The sequence below is a fragment of the Euphorbia lathyris genome, chromosome 2, assembly GCF_963576675.1.
Source record: "Euphorbia lathyris chromosome 2, ddEupLath1.1, whole genome shotgun sequence".
Lineage (NCBI taxonomy): Eukaryota > Viridiplantae > Streptophyta > Magnoliopsida > Malpighiales > Euphorbiaceae > Euphorbia > Euphorbia lathyris.
In genome coordinates this window covers 88,875,486-88,892,686 of record NC_088911.1, presented here as the reverse complement: position 1 = coordinate 88,892,686, position 17,201 = coordinate 88,875,486, and the positions used below count along the sequence as shown (strand labels likewise).

The following is a 17,201-nucleotide window of genomic DNA, read 5'->3' as shown; positions in this document are numbered from 1 at the left end:
ATGTTATGTGTCACTTGAATGTACATATGGCTACTTGAATAAGTTGTCTACTTTGTATTGCCTATCAAAAAAGGATAGCGTGCAAGGGGGGCATTATGATGTGACGTGCGAATAGCGTACAAGGGGGGCGTGATGCGCGAATAGCAACAAAAGGAGATTTGGATGCTAAAGAAACACTGGAGCTGGATGGATGGAGTGGAATATTGGAGGGGCATGGAGCCAACATTGAAGATCAGATTGATTACCAAGTAGATTTGTAATCAGTAATCATTCTGTTCTTCAAGAATGGCTCTATGCCCATCCAGTAGTCCACACCATCCAACTCAGTGTTTCTTTGGCATCCAAATCTCCTTTTTATTCGCATATCACGCCCCCCCTTGCATGCTTATGATGTGCAGATGGTAATCAAGGATATCTAGATGATGGACAACCATTAGAGTTAAATGGTGTCGAATATTGGAGGGGCATAGAGCCAACATTGAAGATCAGATTGATTGTCAAGTAGATTTGTAATCAGTAATCATTCTGTTCTTCAAGATTGGCTCTATGCCCATCCAGTAGTCCACACCATCCAACTCAATGGTTGTCCAATATCCAAATCTCCTTGCTATTTGCATATCACGTCCCCCTTTGTACGCTATTCGCACGTCACATCATAATGTCCCCCTTGCTTGCTATTTGCACATCATCATTCCCCTGCATGCTCTTCAGTTCATCTCCTAGCAGTTGCTACATAACCTGCCATGTTGCTGATGTATCGTTCAACAATTCGCTCTCGGCCAGGAAATGGCCCCTCAACGAAGGGCTCTATTAGCCGTCCATAAATATTCCACAACAGCTATAAAATGCATAGACAAATTAAATTAGACCCCACACATGAATAGATAAACTAGACCCCAAACATGAATAGATAAATTAGACCCCAAATGCATATATTTATAGCATCATCTTACCGTGGCAATACTATGAGAAGGGCGATCAAGTAGCTGGGGCATAGATACATGCCCCAAGGGACCGATATTAGGATGGTAAATTTTGGTCCTAAATATGACCTCCGAACAATAGTAATGTCATGAGTGTATTTGCATATATATGAACTGATTTCTGTGTGTTAATAAGTTCATGCATGTTCTTACAACTGGAGGTGTGGAGGGGAAATCGGCAGGGAAGTCTATGTGGACTATGAATACACCTCCTTCATAAGGGGTGTTTGGAGGGCCCTTCATCACGGTAGTCCATTGCCGACGGTCAGGACCTGCATATATATTGAAAAGCCACCTGGGTGCCTCAGACCGGAGTAGGGAAATCTGCAACTCAACACAACGATAGAGGTTCCTTATACGCATATCCATGCTCGATATAACTAGAGTAAGTATAGTGTTGGGTTGTGGACTCTTGAGAATTGTTAAACGCTTCATATTTATAATGTGGGTGGGTAAGTGAAGGGTCTCAGAAGGGAGAAAGGGTAAAACGAGATTAATTAGGTCTATCTGTATACGGTACATAATTAATGAGCATCAATTGGTTTTGCAGATATCAAGACTTGGGGATTCTAGACAATAATGACTTAGATATGCATGCAGATCAAGTTGGATTTGGCTTCCAATCAACACCATCGCGCCTCTTGAAAGATTGACATATTGTCAGATTTGGAGATGTACATTGCTTATTGTTTTTACCTTATTACATTCAGAAATTTGTCTAGTTCAAAAATAAACAGATTATGAGTATTAGTCTCCGATAAATTTAAAATCATTGATATACAGAAATTCTTGTTAATTTGATTATTGTTCATTACCAGATTCATTCGAACAAGAAGGCAAAGAGTGACATTTACGTTTAAAAAAATATCATCTAAACAACAATAAAAAGACATTAAAATAAAAGAATCTGTCATCTAAAATAAATATATTGACATGATTGATTAAGACTTATGCCATCTGATACAAGTTACTACGACAGAAATTATTATAAAAATTGTCACCACGAATACCAATATGCCAATTTCTCATATAGCTACTTGACATTTTTAATTATTAGTATGTCATGTGGTGACATTAAAGGTGACGTTAATAATAAAAAAGATGCATCGTAACAAGATTCATATGACAGTACGCAACTAGGCTGATGTCATGTATAGTATCTTCAAATGACAGAACCTAACCGTCGTCTGAAGGTGCAACAGACGGCAGCGAGCTCTATGACAGATTTATATCTCGCGGGACGACGGTTTTTAACCGTCGTTTGAAAAGGGTTTTGGCGTAGTGTGTTCAACGTCTAGAAGTCCAAACATTATGGAAAATATCTAGAATTTCCAGACGTTCTTCACCCACTCACACTGCGATGCGTGGGACCCACAGCCACATTAAGGGCGTATTCCAGTGTTCAAACTTTTTCCAGTGAGGGATTTTCACTTGAAATTTGTTAGTGTGGTCAAAATGCACAATCAATAAACCAAATTGATACCATTGTCTTTAATCTTGAACCAAATCGAAACAAAGAATTTTCAGAAATAAATTTTGAATGGACATAAATTTTTCATTTTCCATTCAAACTTAGTGTGTCTTATTTTAAACTTCTACATATCTAATTTCTACTACGAAATAAATCACATGATTTGGGGTTAATGAGAGAAAGTTATGATGATTCAAAGTTGACTGATCAAACATAATTTTAATCTGGAAATTATTGCATAATTTGATTTCTAATGGCAATTGATATGACTCTAACCATGTTGTGATGACCAATTATTAATTTGACCATGACTAATTTAGAGTTTTGTATCTCTCTTACTTCATAAGAAGAACATATATCTTAATGTTGGAAGATAATTAATTATTTAAAAATAAATGACTTCTCTTTTATTTAACTTAAATGGGTCGGATCGGGTTCTGTGATCCGTTTGAAATGTCTAACATGAAAATTGAAATGTAATGTGATATTGTTGTTCAAGTGATAAAAGTAAGATTGAACCATAAAAGGAGAAGAGAGTCACATGACTCTAAGAGTTTGTCATACACATTACCCGCCATATCACATTTCAAGTCTACCAACTCATTCAAATGCGTGAGGAATTTTCGATTTTATTTAAGTTTGTTAATTTCATAAAAATGTAAAATGAAGATTAACAATTAATGTAGCAAACACATTGATAAGTGCCCTCTTTAAGATTAGAAACACAGACTCCATTTCCATTCTTAAGCTGAAGACAACGTTGTTTGCAAGATGACAGACTGCATGCATTTGGGTCCATTACTTGATAGCACCTTCCTCTTCCTCCTCCTCCGATATCTCCTCCTGTTATCTCCATTGTTTCCGCTATATATAACAATTTAACATTTAATATTAGTTTACTTATTAAATAAGAATAGATATATGAAATTAATAACAGAGTTAATTTGCAGATATGTTATGTATACCTGAGGAAGCAAAGAGAACCAAAGCAAAGAGACAGCAAAATAAGTGGAAAGGCTTCTTCATGGCTCCAAATACTATAAACACATATATGTTGAGTTGAGGCCTTTTATATTGCAAAGAATGTACTAAATTAGGAAATATAGGAAAGTGTAGTGGCAGTGGGGAGTGCGCATGGTTTTGTGGGATATTAAACATAATAACAAGTTGAGTGAGTGAGATATGATGGGAAAGCATTTACATCTACTTCAACCACCACCACCACCACTTCTCTTGCTTTCAATTTTGCATTTGGATAATATATGGGTTGAAGATGTGCAAATTAAGATCCTATAAGTGATGCAATGATAAACATGATTAATTATAAGTCACAAGTTGAATATATATCCATTAAATATCGAATCATATATACAACCTGCATTTACTCTTTAGTTATCCAAAGCTATCAGCTGCAATAAGACAATACACTTGCTACTTATATAATATCTTATCTTATATGTAAAACGTGTCCAGAAAATTCTCAAAAAATTTCAGAACATGTAAAACGTTATTCTAAGAAACTTTAATTCTTGGATCGAAGCGAGATTTCTTACGGTTTAGTCTCAATAAAACTTTTTCCTTAATTTTATCCATTTTACATGCTTCAACAATTTGTTGGGTAAAAACTGTAAAGAATCTCGCTTTGAGCCAAGAATTAAAGTTTCTTAAAATAATGTTTTACATGTTTTAGAATTTTTTGATAATTTTCTGGACACGTGTTTTGTCCTATTTATGTTGTTCCAAATCAATGTACCATTTGTTCCAACATAATACTTATATTGTTCCAACAGAAAATTGTTTTATTTCTTTTCTTTAAAATATATTTTTTTGACATTTCTAACCTCGTTTTTCGAAAAATTTTATACTATTAGACTCGTCTAAATTAGACAGTCATTTTAAGATCCCTGAAGCTCAAGTAAAAAAAATTCCGGTGAACGAAATCCGAGTGGGCGTTTTTTGGCAAGAAAACAAGTGCCCAGCAAATTCTAAAAAAATTCCAAAAAATGTAAAACATTATTCTAAGAAACTTTAATTCTTGGATCAGATTGGGATTTCTTACGGTTTAGTCCCAATAAAACTTGTTCCTTAATTTTATCCATTTTACATGCTTCAACAATTTATTGGGTCAAAACTGTAAGGAATTTCGCTTTGAGCCAAGAATTAAAGTTTCTTAAAATGATGTTTTACATGTTTTTGAATTTTTTGATAATTTTCTGGGCACATTTTTGTCCTACTTACATTGTTCCAAATCAGTGTACCATTTGTTCCAACATAATACTTGCATTGTTCCAACAGAAAAATGTTTTATTTCTTTTCTTTAAAATACATTTTTCCGACATTTCTAACCTTGTTTTTCAAAAAATTTTATACTATTAGACTCATCTAAATTAGACGGTCATTTTAAGATCCTTGAAGCTCAAGTAAAAAAAATTTCGGTGAACGGAATCCGGGTGAACGTTTGCTGACGAGAAACAAAGTGCCCAGAAAATTCTCAAAAAATTCCAGAAAATGTAAAACATTATTCTAAGAAACTTTAATTCTTGGGTCGAAGCGGGATTTCTTACGGTATAGTCCCAACAAATTGTTGAAGCATGTAAAATGGATAAAATTAAGGAAAAAGTTTTATTGGGACTAAACTGTAAGAAATCCTGTTTCGACCCAAGAATTAAAGTTTCTTAGAATAATGTTTTACATTTTCTGAAATTTTTTGAGAATTTTCTGGGCACTTTTTTTCTCGCCGGAAAACGCACACCCGGATTCCGTTCACCGGAATTTTTTTTACTTGAGTTTCAGGGATCTTAAAATGACCGTCTAATTTAGACGAGTCTAATAGTATAAAAAATTTCGAAAAACGATGTTAGAGATATCAGAAAAATGTATTTTAAAGAAAAGAAATAAAACAATTTTCTCTATCATCTCTTTCATTTTATTTACCAATTTGCCACCTTGCCCTTTATAATTATAATTAAAACTACGTAGTTTTGTTATGTCACACAATAAGCTCATTGTCACAACTTAAGCCCTTGTCACGCTGGATCTCACCCATATATATATATATATATATATATATATGCCGCTCAAATTATCACACTATACAATTAGGACAGGCAGAACTGGAAAACCAAACTCTTTCATCATCTGACTCTAGCCGATTTCTGAGGTAGCAGTCGCAAGTAGACCAATATTCGGCCTCTATTGAGGAGCAAAAAACAGCCCTGTGTTTGCAGAAAACTAGGAAAAAGACATTATAAGCCCAAAAAAATGGTAAAACCATTAGTCGACTTCCGATTGTCTCCACCACATGTCAGCATGGTTGACTGATAGGCCCATTTTTGTCCATAAACGCCTCATAGGATTCAAGTACCTAAGAATTCTCTTCACTTCCATCCAATGAGATTTTCGAGGGGTATACATATATTGGGAGACTTTATTTAAAACAAAGGAAATATAAGGACGAGTAGAGGTTAAATACTGTAAACTACCGAATATACTGCAATGGAACCCCAGACCAGGAAGCAATTTCCTTAAGGTCGAACATAATTTCTCATTTGGATTTGTAGGGCTCGAAATGCCTTCCTATCCACAATATTTTACTTGTCAAGAATAAAATTATAACATTTAGTTTAATACGGTAACAAACCATTATCATTTGAATCCACTTCGATTCCAAAAAATAATGTAAATCACCCAAACTTGCTAATAGAGAAGGCAGATTCAAGAAACGACTAATTCCTGAATAATATTGTACTATTCCCAATTAAGAGTAAATCATTCACATATATAAGACATAAGAGGGTAATGGAACCTGGCTTGAAATAATAGAATGAGCTATTTGTGTTGGATCCTAGAATACCAAAGGAAACAACTTTGGGTGCTATTTTTTCATTGCACATCCTCGAGGTTGTCTTTAGAGTGTTCTATGCATCACTATAGTACATGACTCTCACTTGATGCCTCGATATCTACTAGAATTACTGCTTCCATTCCGTAAGTTAGAGTGAATGAGCTTTTCACAGGAGACTGTTCTGGGAGTGGTTCTCTAGCTCATGACACATTATATAGCTCATCGACCCATCTCTTTTTATGCTCATTCATCCTATTTTTTAGCTTGACCGTAATAGTACTAGTTGTGACTTTGGTCATGCCATTTGACATGATCTATTTGAAACTTTCGTACAACTTCTTTAGTGATAAAATTGATAGAGCTACGAGTGTCTACCAGTACAAGATCTACAAAGGGAAGAAAATAGACTAGAGAAAGTAATAAAAATATACTTGTGGTTTAGTTAATTTACAAAGTTAGACGGTGTATTTTGATAATTTGCAAAGTCAGCTTTTTAATTGCTCCAAATCGTTTGTAGGTTGGGCTAAAGCCAACATAGACGCTTTAGTTGCTTCGAGCAAGGCTGGCTATGGAGAGGTCTTTAGGGGTCATCAAGGATGCTCTTTAGGTTCATTTGATTTTCCTCTAGACTGCTCCTTAGTTCATATGGCAGAATTTCAGGCAGCAATGTTTACAGTTTCGGTTGCTCAATCTAAGGGCTGGAGCAGACTTTGGATTGAGAGTGATTCGTCCTATGTCATTCATCTTTTCTGCTCCCGAACCATGATTGTCCTCTAGACTCTTCGGACTGATTGGCAGAATTGTTTGGCCTCCATAGATAATAGGGAAATCGTGTATTCTCATGTCTTTCTGGAAGGAAAATCAGGTGGCCGATGCCCTCACGCCTTAGAGGCCTTGCAGTGGTAGGACTCGATGCCTAGTTTTTGTTCTCTCCTTATTAAGCATAATGCTATAGCCCGAGATTCATTTCACTTTTCCTAGTTCTTTGGATACTCTTGTACTTTCATTTTTTAATAATATTTGGGCTCGGATTGCTGCTTTTAGGCAACTTGGTTGAGATGACTAATGGCGGCCATCTCGTCCCTAGCTTCTAATTAAAAAAATTGTTCTAACTTGCTCCATTTTAAGTAAATAGTCACAACAATAATTTTTTTAAGCAATAACCGAGTTTGTAAATTGCAAAAAAGTATAGATCTCTATTTGTAAACTTTTAAACCATTAAATTGTCTTTAAAAATCAATCAAACCACATGGTTTAATTTTGTATTTTTCCTTTATTCAGTATTAGAGTGATTATAATTTTTTGTTTGTCCTTAATAAGGTCTCACGTTCAATTGTTATTAACAAAAGAAATTATTGTGAAGTGAAAGCTTTACATATTTAAAGGCCCTTCCGAACTTTAACAAAAACCTGGGGTTTGTTAACAATTTTCATCACTTCAAATTAATACATTAAGTGTTTATTGGTTTTAAACTTATTTGATAACATAACTTAAATGTTTTAGTCAAGTCACATAATCTCTTATTCTGATAAGTTAAAAAATTTAATTTTAAATTTAAATTTTTTTTTTGGTAGGAAGAGAAAAAAGACAAAAATTTTAAATTTTAAATGGAACATTATCGACTAATATTTTTAAATTCAGTATTTATTTTTAATATTTATCAAACAGTTATATCATTTAATACTTTAAACATTTATTTTTATTTTTTGGTAGGAAAGGAAAAGAAAAAAACAAAACAAAGCCGCCTAACCCGGGATCAGCCTAGGAAAGCTGACCCCCCACCAAATCATCCAAAACCAGGAACGAAATGAAGCATGGAGGAGAAGAAAAGGTTGAGATGCCCAACATTCTGGAATGACCTTCACTTGCGAGACGGTCCGCAACCCGATTTTGCTCCCTATAAATATGGCTGAAGCTGAGCAGATCAAAGGAAGAGCAAATCCTTCTAATTCCTTTGATTAAATTTTGGCTACTTAAGCAAATAGCATTACTCTTCGAGATCATCTTGATCGCTTCCAGGTTGTCAGATTCCACAAGAAGCTTCTTCATCCCTAGATTTTTAGCTAGCCTAAGGCCAGAAAAAATCCCCCAAAGCTCTGCAGAAAAGGACGAACCCATACCCAAATTCTGAGAGTAACCAGAAATCCAACCACCAGCGTCATCTCTCAGAACCCCTCCCGCGGCAATTCTCCCGTCCTTAAGACAAGAGCCATCAGTGTTCAGCTTAACCACCCCTTCGCTAGGTCTACACCAGCTTAAGAGATGGACCTATTTCCTTTGGATCGACCTAGCCAAAGGATCCTCAATGAAACTATCAACCAAGGAGCAAATCTTAGTGGAAAAGAACTAAAAAACATTAGGCACAACAACCGAATCTCCTCCAAAAATCTCCTCATTCCTCCATTTCCAAATCTGATGGAAAACCACCACAAATAAGAGAACACCATGCTTTAAATCAGCCAAAAGCTTACCATTAATCCCATCCACAAACCAATCAACCTCAAAGTGGGATAAAAAAGAAGACAACACCTTTATAGGGAGAACTTTCCTCCAAACCTCTCTGCTTTTCGTACAATCTCTGAGAGCATGGCACAAAGTTTCTTCATGACCACTGCATCTGCCACAAGCTCCAAAATCCACTAAATGCCTCCTTTTCATATCAGAATTAGTAAGCAATCTATTTTTAACCCTTAGCCACAGGAAGCTTCTAATACGGTAAGGCACTTTTAAGGTCCAAATCGTTTTCCACACCTCAGGGTACGAAGTATCCAACTCTTGATAGAAAGCCTGAAAAGCCGATTTACAAGAGAAAGCTCCGTTGTTTGTCAAAGACCAACAGTAACTATCCCTGTCTTCCTCCTTACTACTAATCTGAACTCCTCTAATTCTCAGGAGAGATTCCAGACTGAGGAAAGAATCAAACTTTGACCAAATCCACTCCCCCTCAGAATCCACCACATCTGCAATCTTCCAGTTCTGAATATCAAGAGGCGGTAAAGACTCACAAACTTCTAATAAAGGTTTTTTTACCAATCCAAGTATCCTTTCAAAAGCTAATAGATTTACCATTTCCCACATTCCACCCAATTCCTGAGCAAAATTCAGAGAAAACGGCACTAAGGCATTTCTAAAGAAAGGAACAATTAACAACTCTATCCTTAGGACCCCCAAAAACCTTATCCTTTCTATATTTACCGCATAAAATTTGAACCCAAAGAGCAGAAGGAAGTTGCCACATTCGCCACAGAAGTTTCATTAAAAGAACTTTATTATTATCTCTGGTTTTCCTAATGCCCAGACCTCCCAAATCCTTAGGTTGACAAACCTCATTCCAAGGCACCAGGTGAATCTTCCTCCCCTCCTCCGCTTCCCCCCCACAGGAACCGACGATTAATTTTATCAAGATCTTTGAGGACAGGTTCAGGAAGATGACAAGCCTGCATAATGTGATTAGGAGCCGCACAATTGACAGACTGCACCAGAGTAAGGCGACCCGCAAGTGAGAGAGTCTTAGCTTTCCAAATGGCACACTTCTTATTCGTTTTATCCAAAATATCCTTAAAATAAGCTTTCGAAACTCTATCACTATGGAGGGGAATACACAGATACTTCCCCAGAGAGTTAGTCAGCGGGATACCAGACAAAACACTCAATCTTTTGCAGGTACCATGATTCATATTCTTAGAACACATCATCCTGGACTTCTGGATATTAAGCTTTTGCCCAGAGGCATTGCAGAAACAATCCAGAATATCCATAACCATACTTAACTGCTCCTCGTTGCCTTCCACAAAGATCAAAACGTCATCAGCAAAGAACAAGTGGGTAACCTGGGGACAGAATTTATTGATGGACACCGGGTGGAATCTCCCATTACCAACAGCATCTTGGATCAGGTGAGTCAATCTTTCTATAGCAATAACAAAAAGGAAAGGAAACATTTATAATATTCAATTAGTACTTATTTTTTCGAAACTTAATTTTAAATTTTCTCAAACACTACTCCACTTATAATTTTGTTTAAGGAATTTTGATTGATTTTATCATGTTATATTGTCAATCCGTACCCAAGATTTTATAAGATAAATTGTCGGTTAGGGTTGATAATTGCTGAGATTTAGCATGATTTTAGGTTCGGAATAAATATAGATGATGATCATATCCTTCCCTAAATCCAGACCGAGATTAAGCACACACAAGCAACTTTCCCTGTTAAGCCACATGCAATCTAGCTAGCCTTTTTTTTCTTGAGTCAACTCTACTAACGACTTTAGCATCATTATTCACCACAATAGGGATAGAAATATTTTGAGACTCAAATTATTTGAAGTTATGGATCAACAATTTATTAATTTTTATACTTTTACATATTATATAACAATAGTCTCTACTAATTATTTAATATTAAGGTGTAAAAATACTCCTAATGTTAATAGCTATGAGTAGTTTTAACCTCAACGATTAAATTTTTTTTACCTCTAATATTGACAAATCGGGTCAATTCCAAAAATGATTTATCAAACTGTCTTCTCAGTAATGAATCTTATCATCTACACTTTATACGTGCATCATTTTATCACTCATTATTAATAGATCACGAACATATGAATAGATATGAAACAAAATTAATTTTTTTAACAAATGTATTTTGTACGAGTTGGATAAAAAAAATCCAAATATTTTATCGAATTTAACAATAGTATAATTCAATTCTATTATTAAATAAAAAAATGTGGATTTTTTTAAAACTAACTGATATGTAACTGGTGCAGAATAAAGAACAAAATAGATATGTTTTATAATAATTTTTTAAATTGACTCAACTTGCCACATGACTGTCAACGTTAAGAGTAAAATCGCATCAATTTAGACGTTAGAGCTAAATTGCTTATGGCTGTCAACGTTGGAGGTATTTTGTACCTTATCCCAACTATTTAGTTTCAGTGTTTTTAAAAATATTTATATAGTTCTTAAATTACGTTTATGTCAACTTTTTAATCTCTCATAAACTTTATGGATAAAATGAAAAAAAAAATTGAGAAATGATCAAAGTTAATAGGGTAAAAAGTAAGAAAAGTCACTGTAAGCTTTCACGTTTTGTCAAAATGGTACATATAGGTTTTTTTTATTCAAATAGGAATTGAGCTTTTCGTTTGCGACCAGGAGATGACTGCGATTTTTTGTTTTACTAAAAATAAGGATTTCAAAATTAAAATGAGTGGTGACGATCTTAATAAAATTGAAAATTTCAAAGAGTTGATAATATTCTAAACCACTTTAATTCTTCAACTTTTTAATTTTAAGGTCATTTAGATGTTGTTTGGTGAAAAAAAAGAAAATGAATGTTTAGACGGAGAAAGCTCCTAAAACGATGATTTTGAAAAATAAAAATTTTGATTCCATAGTAAATGTGTTAATAAACAACTTTAATTTTTAGAATTTTCCAATTTGAGATTGTTAATAGTCATTTTTATATATAGTATAAAAAACGATATTCGTTTTTAGCAAAACGAAAACCTCAGACTCTATTTGGAGAAAAAAAATTGCATGTACCAATTTTACAAATAGTAAAAGCACATGTTTTTTTACGCGTTTGATGATCTTATTGTGTTTATCATAGCGTGATTGGAGACCTTCAATAAGTGAACTAAACCATGTGTGTCTTTTGTTGTTAATAAAGCTAGTCAATCCATGCACCCAAGGCGGTAAAACATATACTACTCATCCACATAAAACCTTATAATGGAAATTAGTTTCCACGAAGCTCCACCTTTGCCATCATTGTCTCTCGTCAGTCCACTGAGGCGACTTATTGTGCTTTGGCTTCCATTGCCTCTGAGGTCATTTGACAAAATTTTCTACAATCGGCCGGGATCAGTACTGGTCCCGACCACTCAGATGATGCCATTTCAATCCAACTGTTGATGTGGTATCATTTGAATAGAAAGATCAATACAGGTCCCGGTCCACAATAGAATTTCTTGTTATTTGGCTCCAAATGTTAATATCTGAAATTGGGCTAATCTCATTTTTAGTGATCGTTCTAAACATTTAGAACTCGACTTTCACTTGGTCCAATGATAAGATTTGCAAGAAAGGACGACTGCGCGCATTTTACATAGCGCACTTTGGATCCAACAGTTGATATATTCACTAAACCCCTTTTCAAACCACGATTTCAACTGTTTGAGACAAGTTAATGCATGATTCATGACCATTAACTTGAAGGAGACTGTTAATAATTAATAATTTAACAAAAGTTTATTACTTTACATAAGTTGTTCAAAGGTTACAGAAATTTGTAAAGGTTTTATAGATTTTTCGTAAATTATTATCAATTTACGTAAAGTGGTTTGGTGAATAGAATTAAAATTATTTTTTATTAATAATCTACCAGAAATTTATTACATTACATAAATTGTACAAAGTTTACGGAAATTTATAAATGTTTTATAGATTTTCCGTAAAGTATTGTCAAGTTACGTAAAGTGGTTTGTTGGATAGAATTAAAATTATTTTTTATTAATAATTTAACAAAAGTTTATTACTTTACATAAGTTGTTCAAAGGTTACAGAAATTTGTAAAGGTTTTATAGATTTTTCATAAATTATTGTCAATTACGTAAAGTGGTTTGGTGGATAGAATTAAAATTATTTTTTTATTAATAATCTACCACAAATTTATTACATTACATAAATTGTACAAAGTTTACGGAAATTTGTAAACGTTTTATAGATTTTCCGTAAAGTATTGTCTATTTACGTAAAGTGGTTTAGTGGATATAATTAAAATTATTTTTTTATTAATAATTTAACAAAAAATAATTAATTTACGTAAAATTGTAGAAATGTTACGAAAATTTGTAAAGGTTTTATAGATTTTCCATAAAGTAGTGTTAATTTTCGTAAAGTGGTTTGGTGGATAGAATTAAAATTATTTTTTTATTAATAATCTACCACAAATTTATTACATTACATAAATTGTACAAAGTTTACGGAAATTTGTAAACGTTTTATAGATTTTCCATAAAGTATTGTCAATTTACGTAAAGTGATTTAGTGGATATAATTAAAATTATTTTTTTTATTAATAATTTAACAAAAAATAATTAATTTACATAAAATTGTAGAAATGTTACGGAAATTTGTAAAGGTTTTATAGATTTTCCGTAAAGTTGTGTCAATTTACGTAAAGTTGTTTGGTGGATAGAATTAAAATTATTTTTTATTAATAATTTACTAAAAATAATTAATTTCCGTAGAATTATACAAATGTTATGAAAATTTGTAAAGGTTTTATAGATTTTCCGTAAAGTAGTGTTAATTTTCGTAAAGTGGTTTGGTGGATAGAATTAAAATTATTTTTTTATTAATAATTTAACAAAAAATAATTAATTTACGTAAAATTATACAAATGTTACGGAAATTTGTAAAGGTTTTATAGATTTTCCGTAAAGTAGTGTCAATTTTCGTAAAGTGGTTTGGTGGATAGAATTAAAATTATTTTTTATTAATAATTTAACAAAAAATAATTAATTTACGCAAAATTATAGAAATGTTACGGAAATTTGTAAAGGTTTTATAGATTTTCCGTAAAGTAGTGTCTATTTATGTAAAGTTGTTTGGTGGATAGAATTAAAATTATTTTTTATTAATAATTTACCAAAAATAATTAATTTCCGTAGAATTATACAAATGTTACGGAAATTTGTAAAGGTTTTATAGATTTTCCGTAAAGTAGTGTCAATTTTCGTAAAGTGGTTTGGTGGATAGAATTAAAATTATTTTTATTAATAATTTACCAAAAATAATTAATTTCCCTAGAATTATATAAATGTTACGGAAATTTGTAAAGGTTTTATAGATTTTCCGTAAAGTAGTGTTAATTTTCGTAAAATGATATGTTGGATATAATTAAAATTATTTTTTATTAATAATTTAACAAAAAATCATTAATTTACAGAAAATTATAGAAATGTTACGGAAATTTGTAAAGGTTTTATAGATTTTCCGTAAAGTAGTGTTAATTTTCGTAAAATGGTTTGGTGGATATAATTAAAATTATTTTTTATTAATAATTTAACAAAAAATAATTAATTTACGTAAAATTATACAAATGTTACGGAAATTTGTAAAGGTTTTATAGATTTTCCGTAAAGTAGTGTCAATTTTCGTAAAGTGGTTTGGTGGATAGAATTAAAATTATTTTTTATTAATAATTTAACAAAAAATAATTAATTTACGCAAAATTATAGAAATGTTACGGAAATTTGTAAAGGTTTTATAGATTTTCCGTAAAGTAGTGTCTATTTATGTAAAGTTGTTTGGTGGATAGAATTAAAATTATTTTTTATTAATAATTTACCAAAAATAATTAATTTCCGTAGAATTATACAAATGTTACGGAAATTTGTAAAGGTTTTATAGATTTTCCGTAAAGTAGTGTCAATTTTCGTAAAGTGGTTTGGTGGATAGAATTAAAATTATTTTTATTAATAATTTACCAAAAATAATTAATTTCCCTAGAATTATATAAATGTTACGGAAATTTGTAAAGGTTTTATAGATTTTCCGTAAAGTAGTGTTAATTTTCGTAAAATGATATGTTGGATATAATTAAAATTATTTTTTATTAATAATTTAACAAAAAATCATTAATTTACAGAAAATTATAGAAATGTTACGGAAATTTGTAAAGGTTTTATAGATTTTCCGTAAAGTAGTGTTAATTTTCGTAAAATGGTTTGGTGGATATAATTAAAATTATTTTTTATTAATAATTTAACAAAAAATAATTAATTTACGAAAATTATAGAAATGTTACGAAAATTTGTAAAGGTTTTATAGATTTTCCGTAAAGTAGTGTTAATTTTTGTAAAGTGGTTTGGTGGATATAATTAAAATTATTTTTTTATTAATAATCTAACAAAAAATAATTAATTTACGGAAAATTATAGAAATGTTACGAAAATTTGTAAAAGTTTTTTAGATTTTCCGTAAAGTAGTGTTAATTTTCGTAAAGTAGTTTGATGGATATAATTAAAATTATTTTTTTATTAATAATTTAACAAAAAATAATTAATTTACGGAAAATTATAGAAATATTACGGAAATTTGTAAAGGTTTTTTAGATTTTCCGTAAGGTAGTGTCAATTTCCGTAAAGTGGTTTGGTGGATAGAATTCTTGTGTAACTTTAATTTTTCCTATTTAGTGGTAACTTGTAATAGCAGGTCAACTTTTAATATAATTTAATTTATTTTAAATTAATTTGACACATGTCGCAATACTATTCGTTATTGAAACAAAGTAATCCTACTTTGTTTTTAAAGGAAGTAACCATAGCGGACACCTTAAATTAGACTTTTGTATATCCATTTAAATATGCTATGTAGAAGAAAAGAAAAACTTTCCATTATTGTATGATTATATGTATAATATCCAATCCAAAATACAAATTAGACTGCACTAGCTCCTATTTTTGAGCTATATGCATAAAGAAAGTAACAACTTCAATAAAACATAAATTTTGAATGTGAAAAAATATTAATAAATAAAAATGGTTAGCTATATGTCCTTGAACAATACAAAAAGCTAGTCCTCAGACATGTAACTGTGTGATTTCAGTCTTCATCTATGTGAACTGATTTCGAGCAGAAAATGTCTGTCCAAACCTCCATGTAGAAGGAACAACATTGAAGAACTCAAGTGTTCTTCCATCAACCAAAGTGAGTTTAAACGACAACGTTTGAGTTCGAAGGTCTACATTGCTTTGCCAATTTGCTCCCCAGTTTCTGTGCATGGGCACCCATGACCTTGTTCTTGAACTTCTAATCCATGCAGCTTTAATATCACCACTTCCACCAACATTTGATACCATTATCAGATTGAAATTTGATTGTCCTCTCAATGTGAATCTAACTCCTCCCCTTCTTTTGCATCCCACCCTTCTATAGAGTATAGGGACAATGCCTTCATTGCCTTGTCTAGCAATCCTTAGAAAAGCAGGCATTGACATGTCAAAGTGGTGACGAGGAGGATCGCACCACCCTCCGTTATTGTTCGGAGGGCAGAAGTTTGTGGCGGTTATCGTCACAACTCCGCGGCGGAGACACCACTTAGGATCAGCCTTATAGTCACACATTAATTGGTAGCAACCACCACATGCCTCCCCGTTTCTAAAAAGTGCACCACTCACCGCGGCTGTTTCCACTCCGAACCCAGCATGAAATGTATTATCATATCCACATGCTCCTCCTGAAATTGTTATAAATCTTATTACATATTATATTAGATTTTCCTACCTAATTATTCAGTTACCTGTCATACCTAATATCATAATCAAATTTAGATCATGATCAATTCAATTAATCATGTTCTTTAGACTTTTAATAACTTCTCTGTGTAACAAAAATAAATAATTGAAAAGTAATCATGTTAATAAGCTTACCAAGGGTGCTGGGATTTTGATTGGCACCATAGAAAGTAGCATGAGCATTAAGCCAAGTGTTACCCTTAATCACCTGGAAGAAAGTAGCTAAAAATACCCAAACAAAAGGAATAACATTAATAATAATAGGTCCCATTTTTATACTTTTGCTTGCAAAACAATTGAAACAAAACGAAAACACAATAATCTTAGAACAATGTGCCTCCATTTTATACATATTTAGTACGCGCTTGTCGGTGATTAAAATTTGGTTTAAAAAAGAAAACTGGATCGAAATTTTGGAAAATACTATATGCTTAGTTTTTAAAATTAATGAAAAACGCGTTGATTACAGGTCCTATAAAGTACGAAAATACGTACGGTTTGAGAGGTGATAACAGAAAATATGGACATGAATTAGCAAAAGCATGTGCTGCTTATCTTCTTTTCAGCTCAGCTGTCGGTGTTTGTGTTTC

At 32.3% G+C, this 17,201-nt stretch overlaps 1 protein-coding gene across 1 annotated transcript; it reads right to left on the bottom strand.

Moving 5' to 3' along the window:
- Positions 1–15,688: 15,688 nt before the first annotated feature.
- LOC136220669 (expansin-A12) lies at positions 15,689–16,897 on the bottom strand. The gene is made up of 2 exons (XM_066008466.1): positions 16,747–16,897; positions 15,689–16,553 (listed from the first exon to the last, which is right to left on the bottom strand). The coding sequence occupies exons 1-2, from the start codon at positions 16,880–16,882 to the stop codon at positions 15,931–15,933; spliced, it is 759 nt and encodes a 252-aa protein (XP_065864538.1). The 5' UTR covers positions 16,883–16,897; the 3' UTR covers positions 15,689–15,930.
- Between the last annotated feature and the right edge of the window lie 304 nt (positions 16,898–17,201).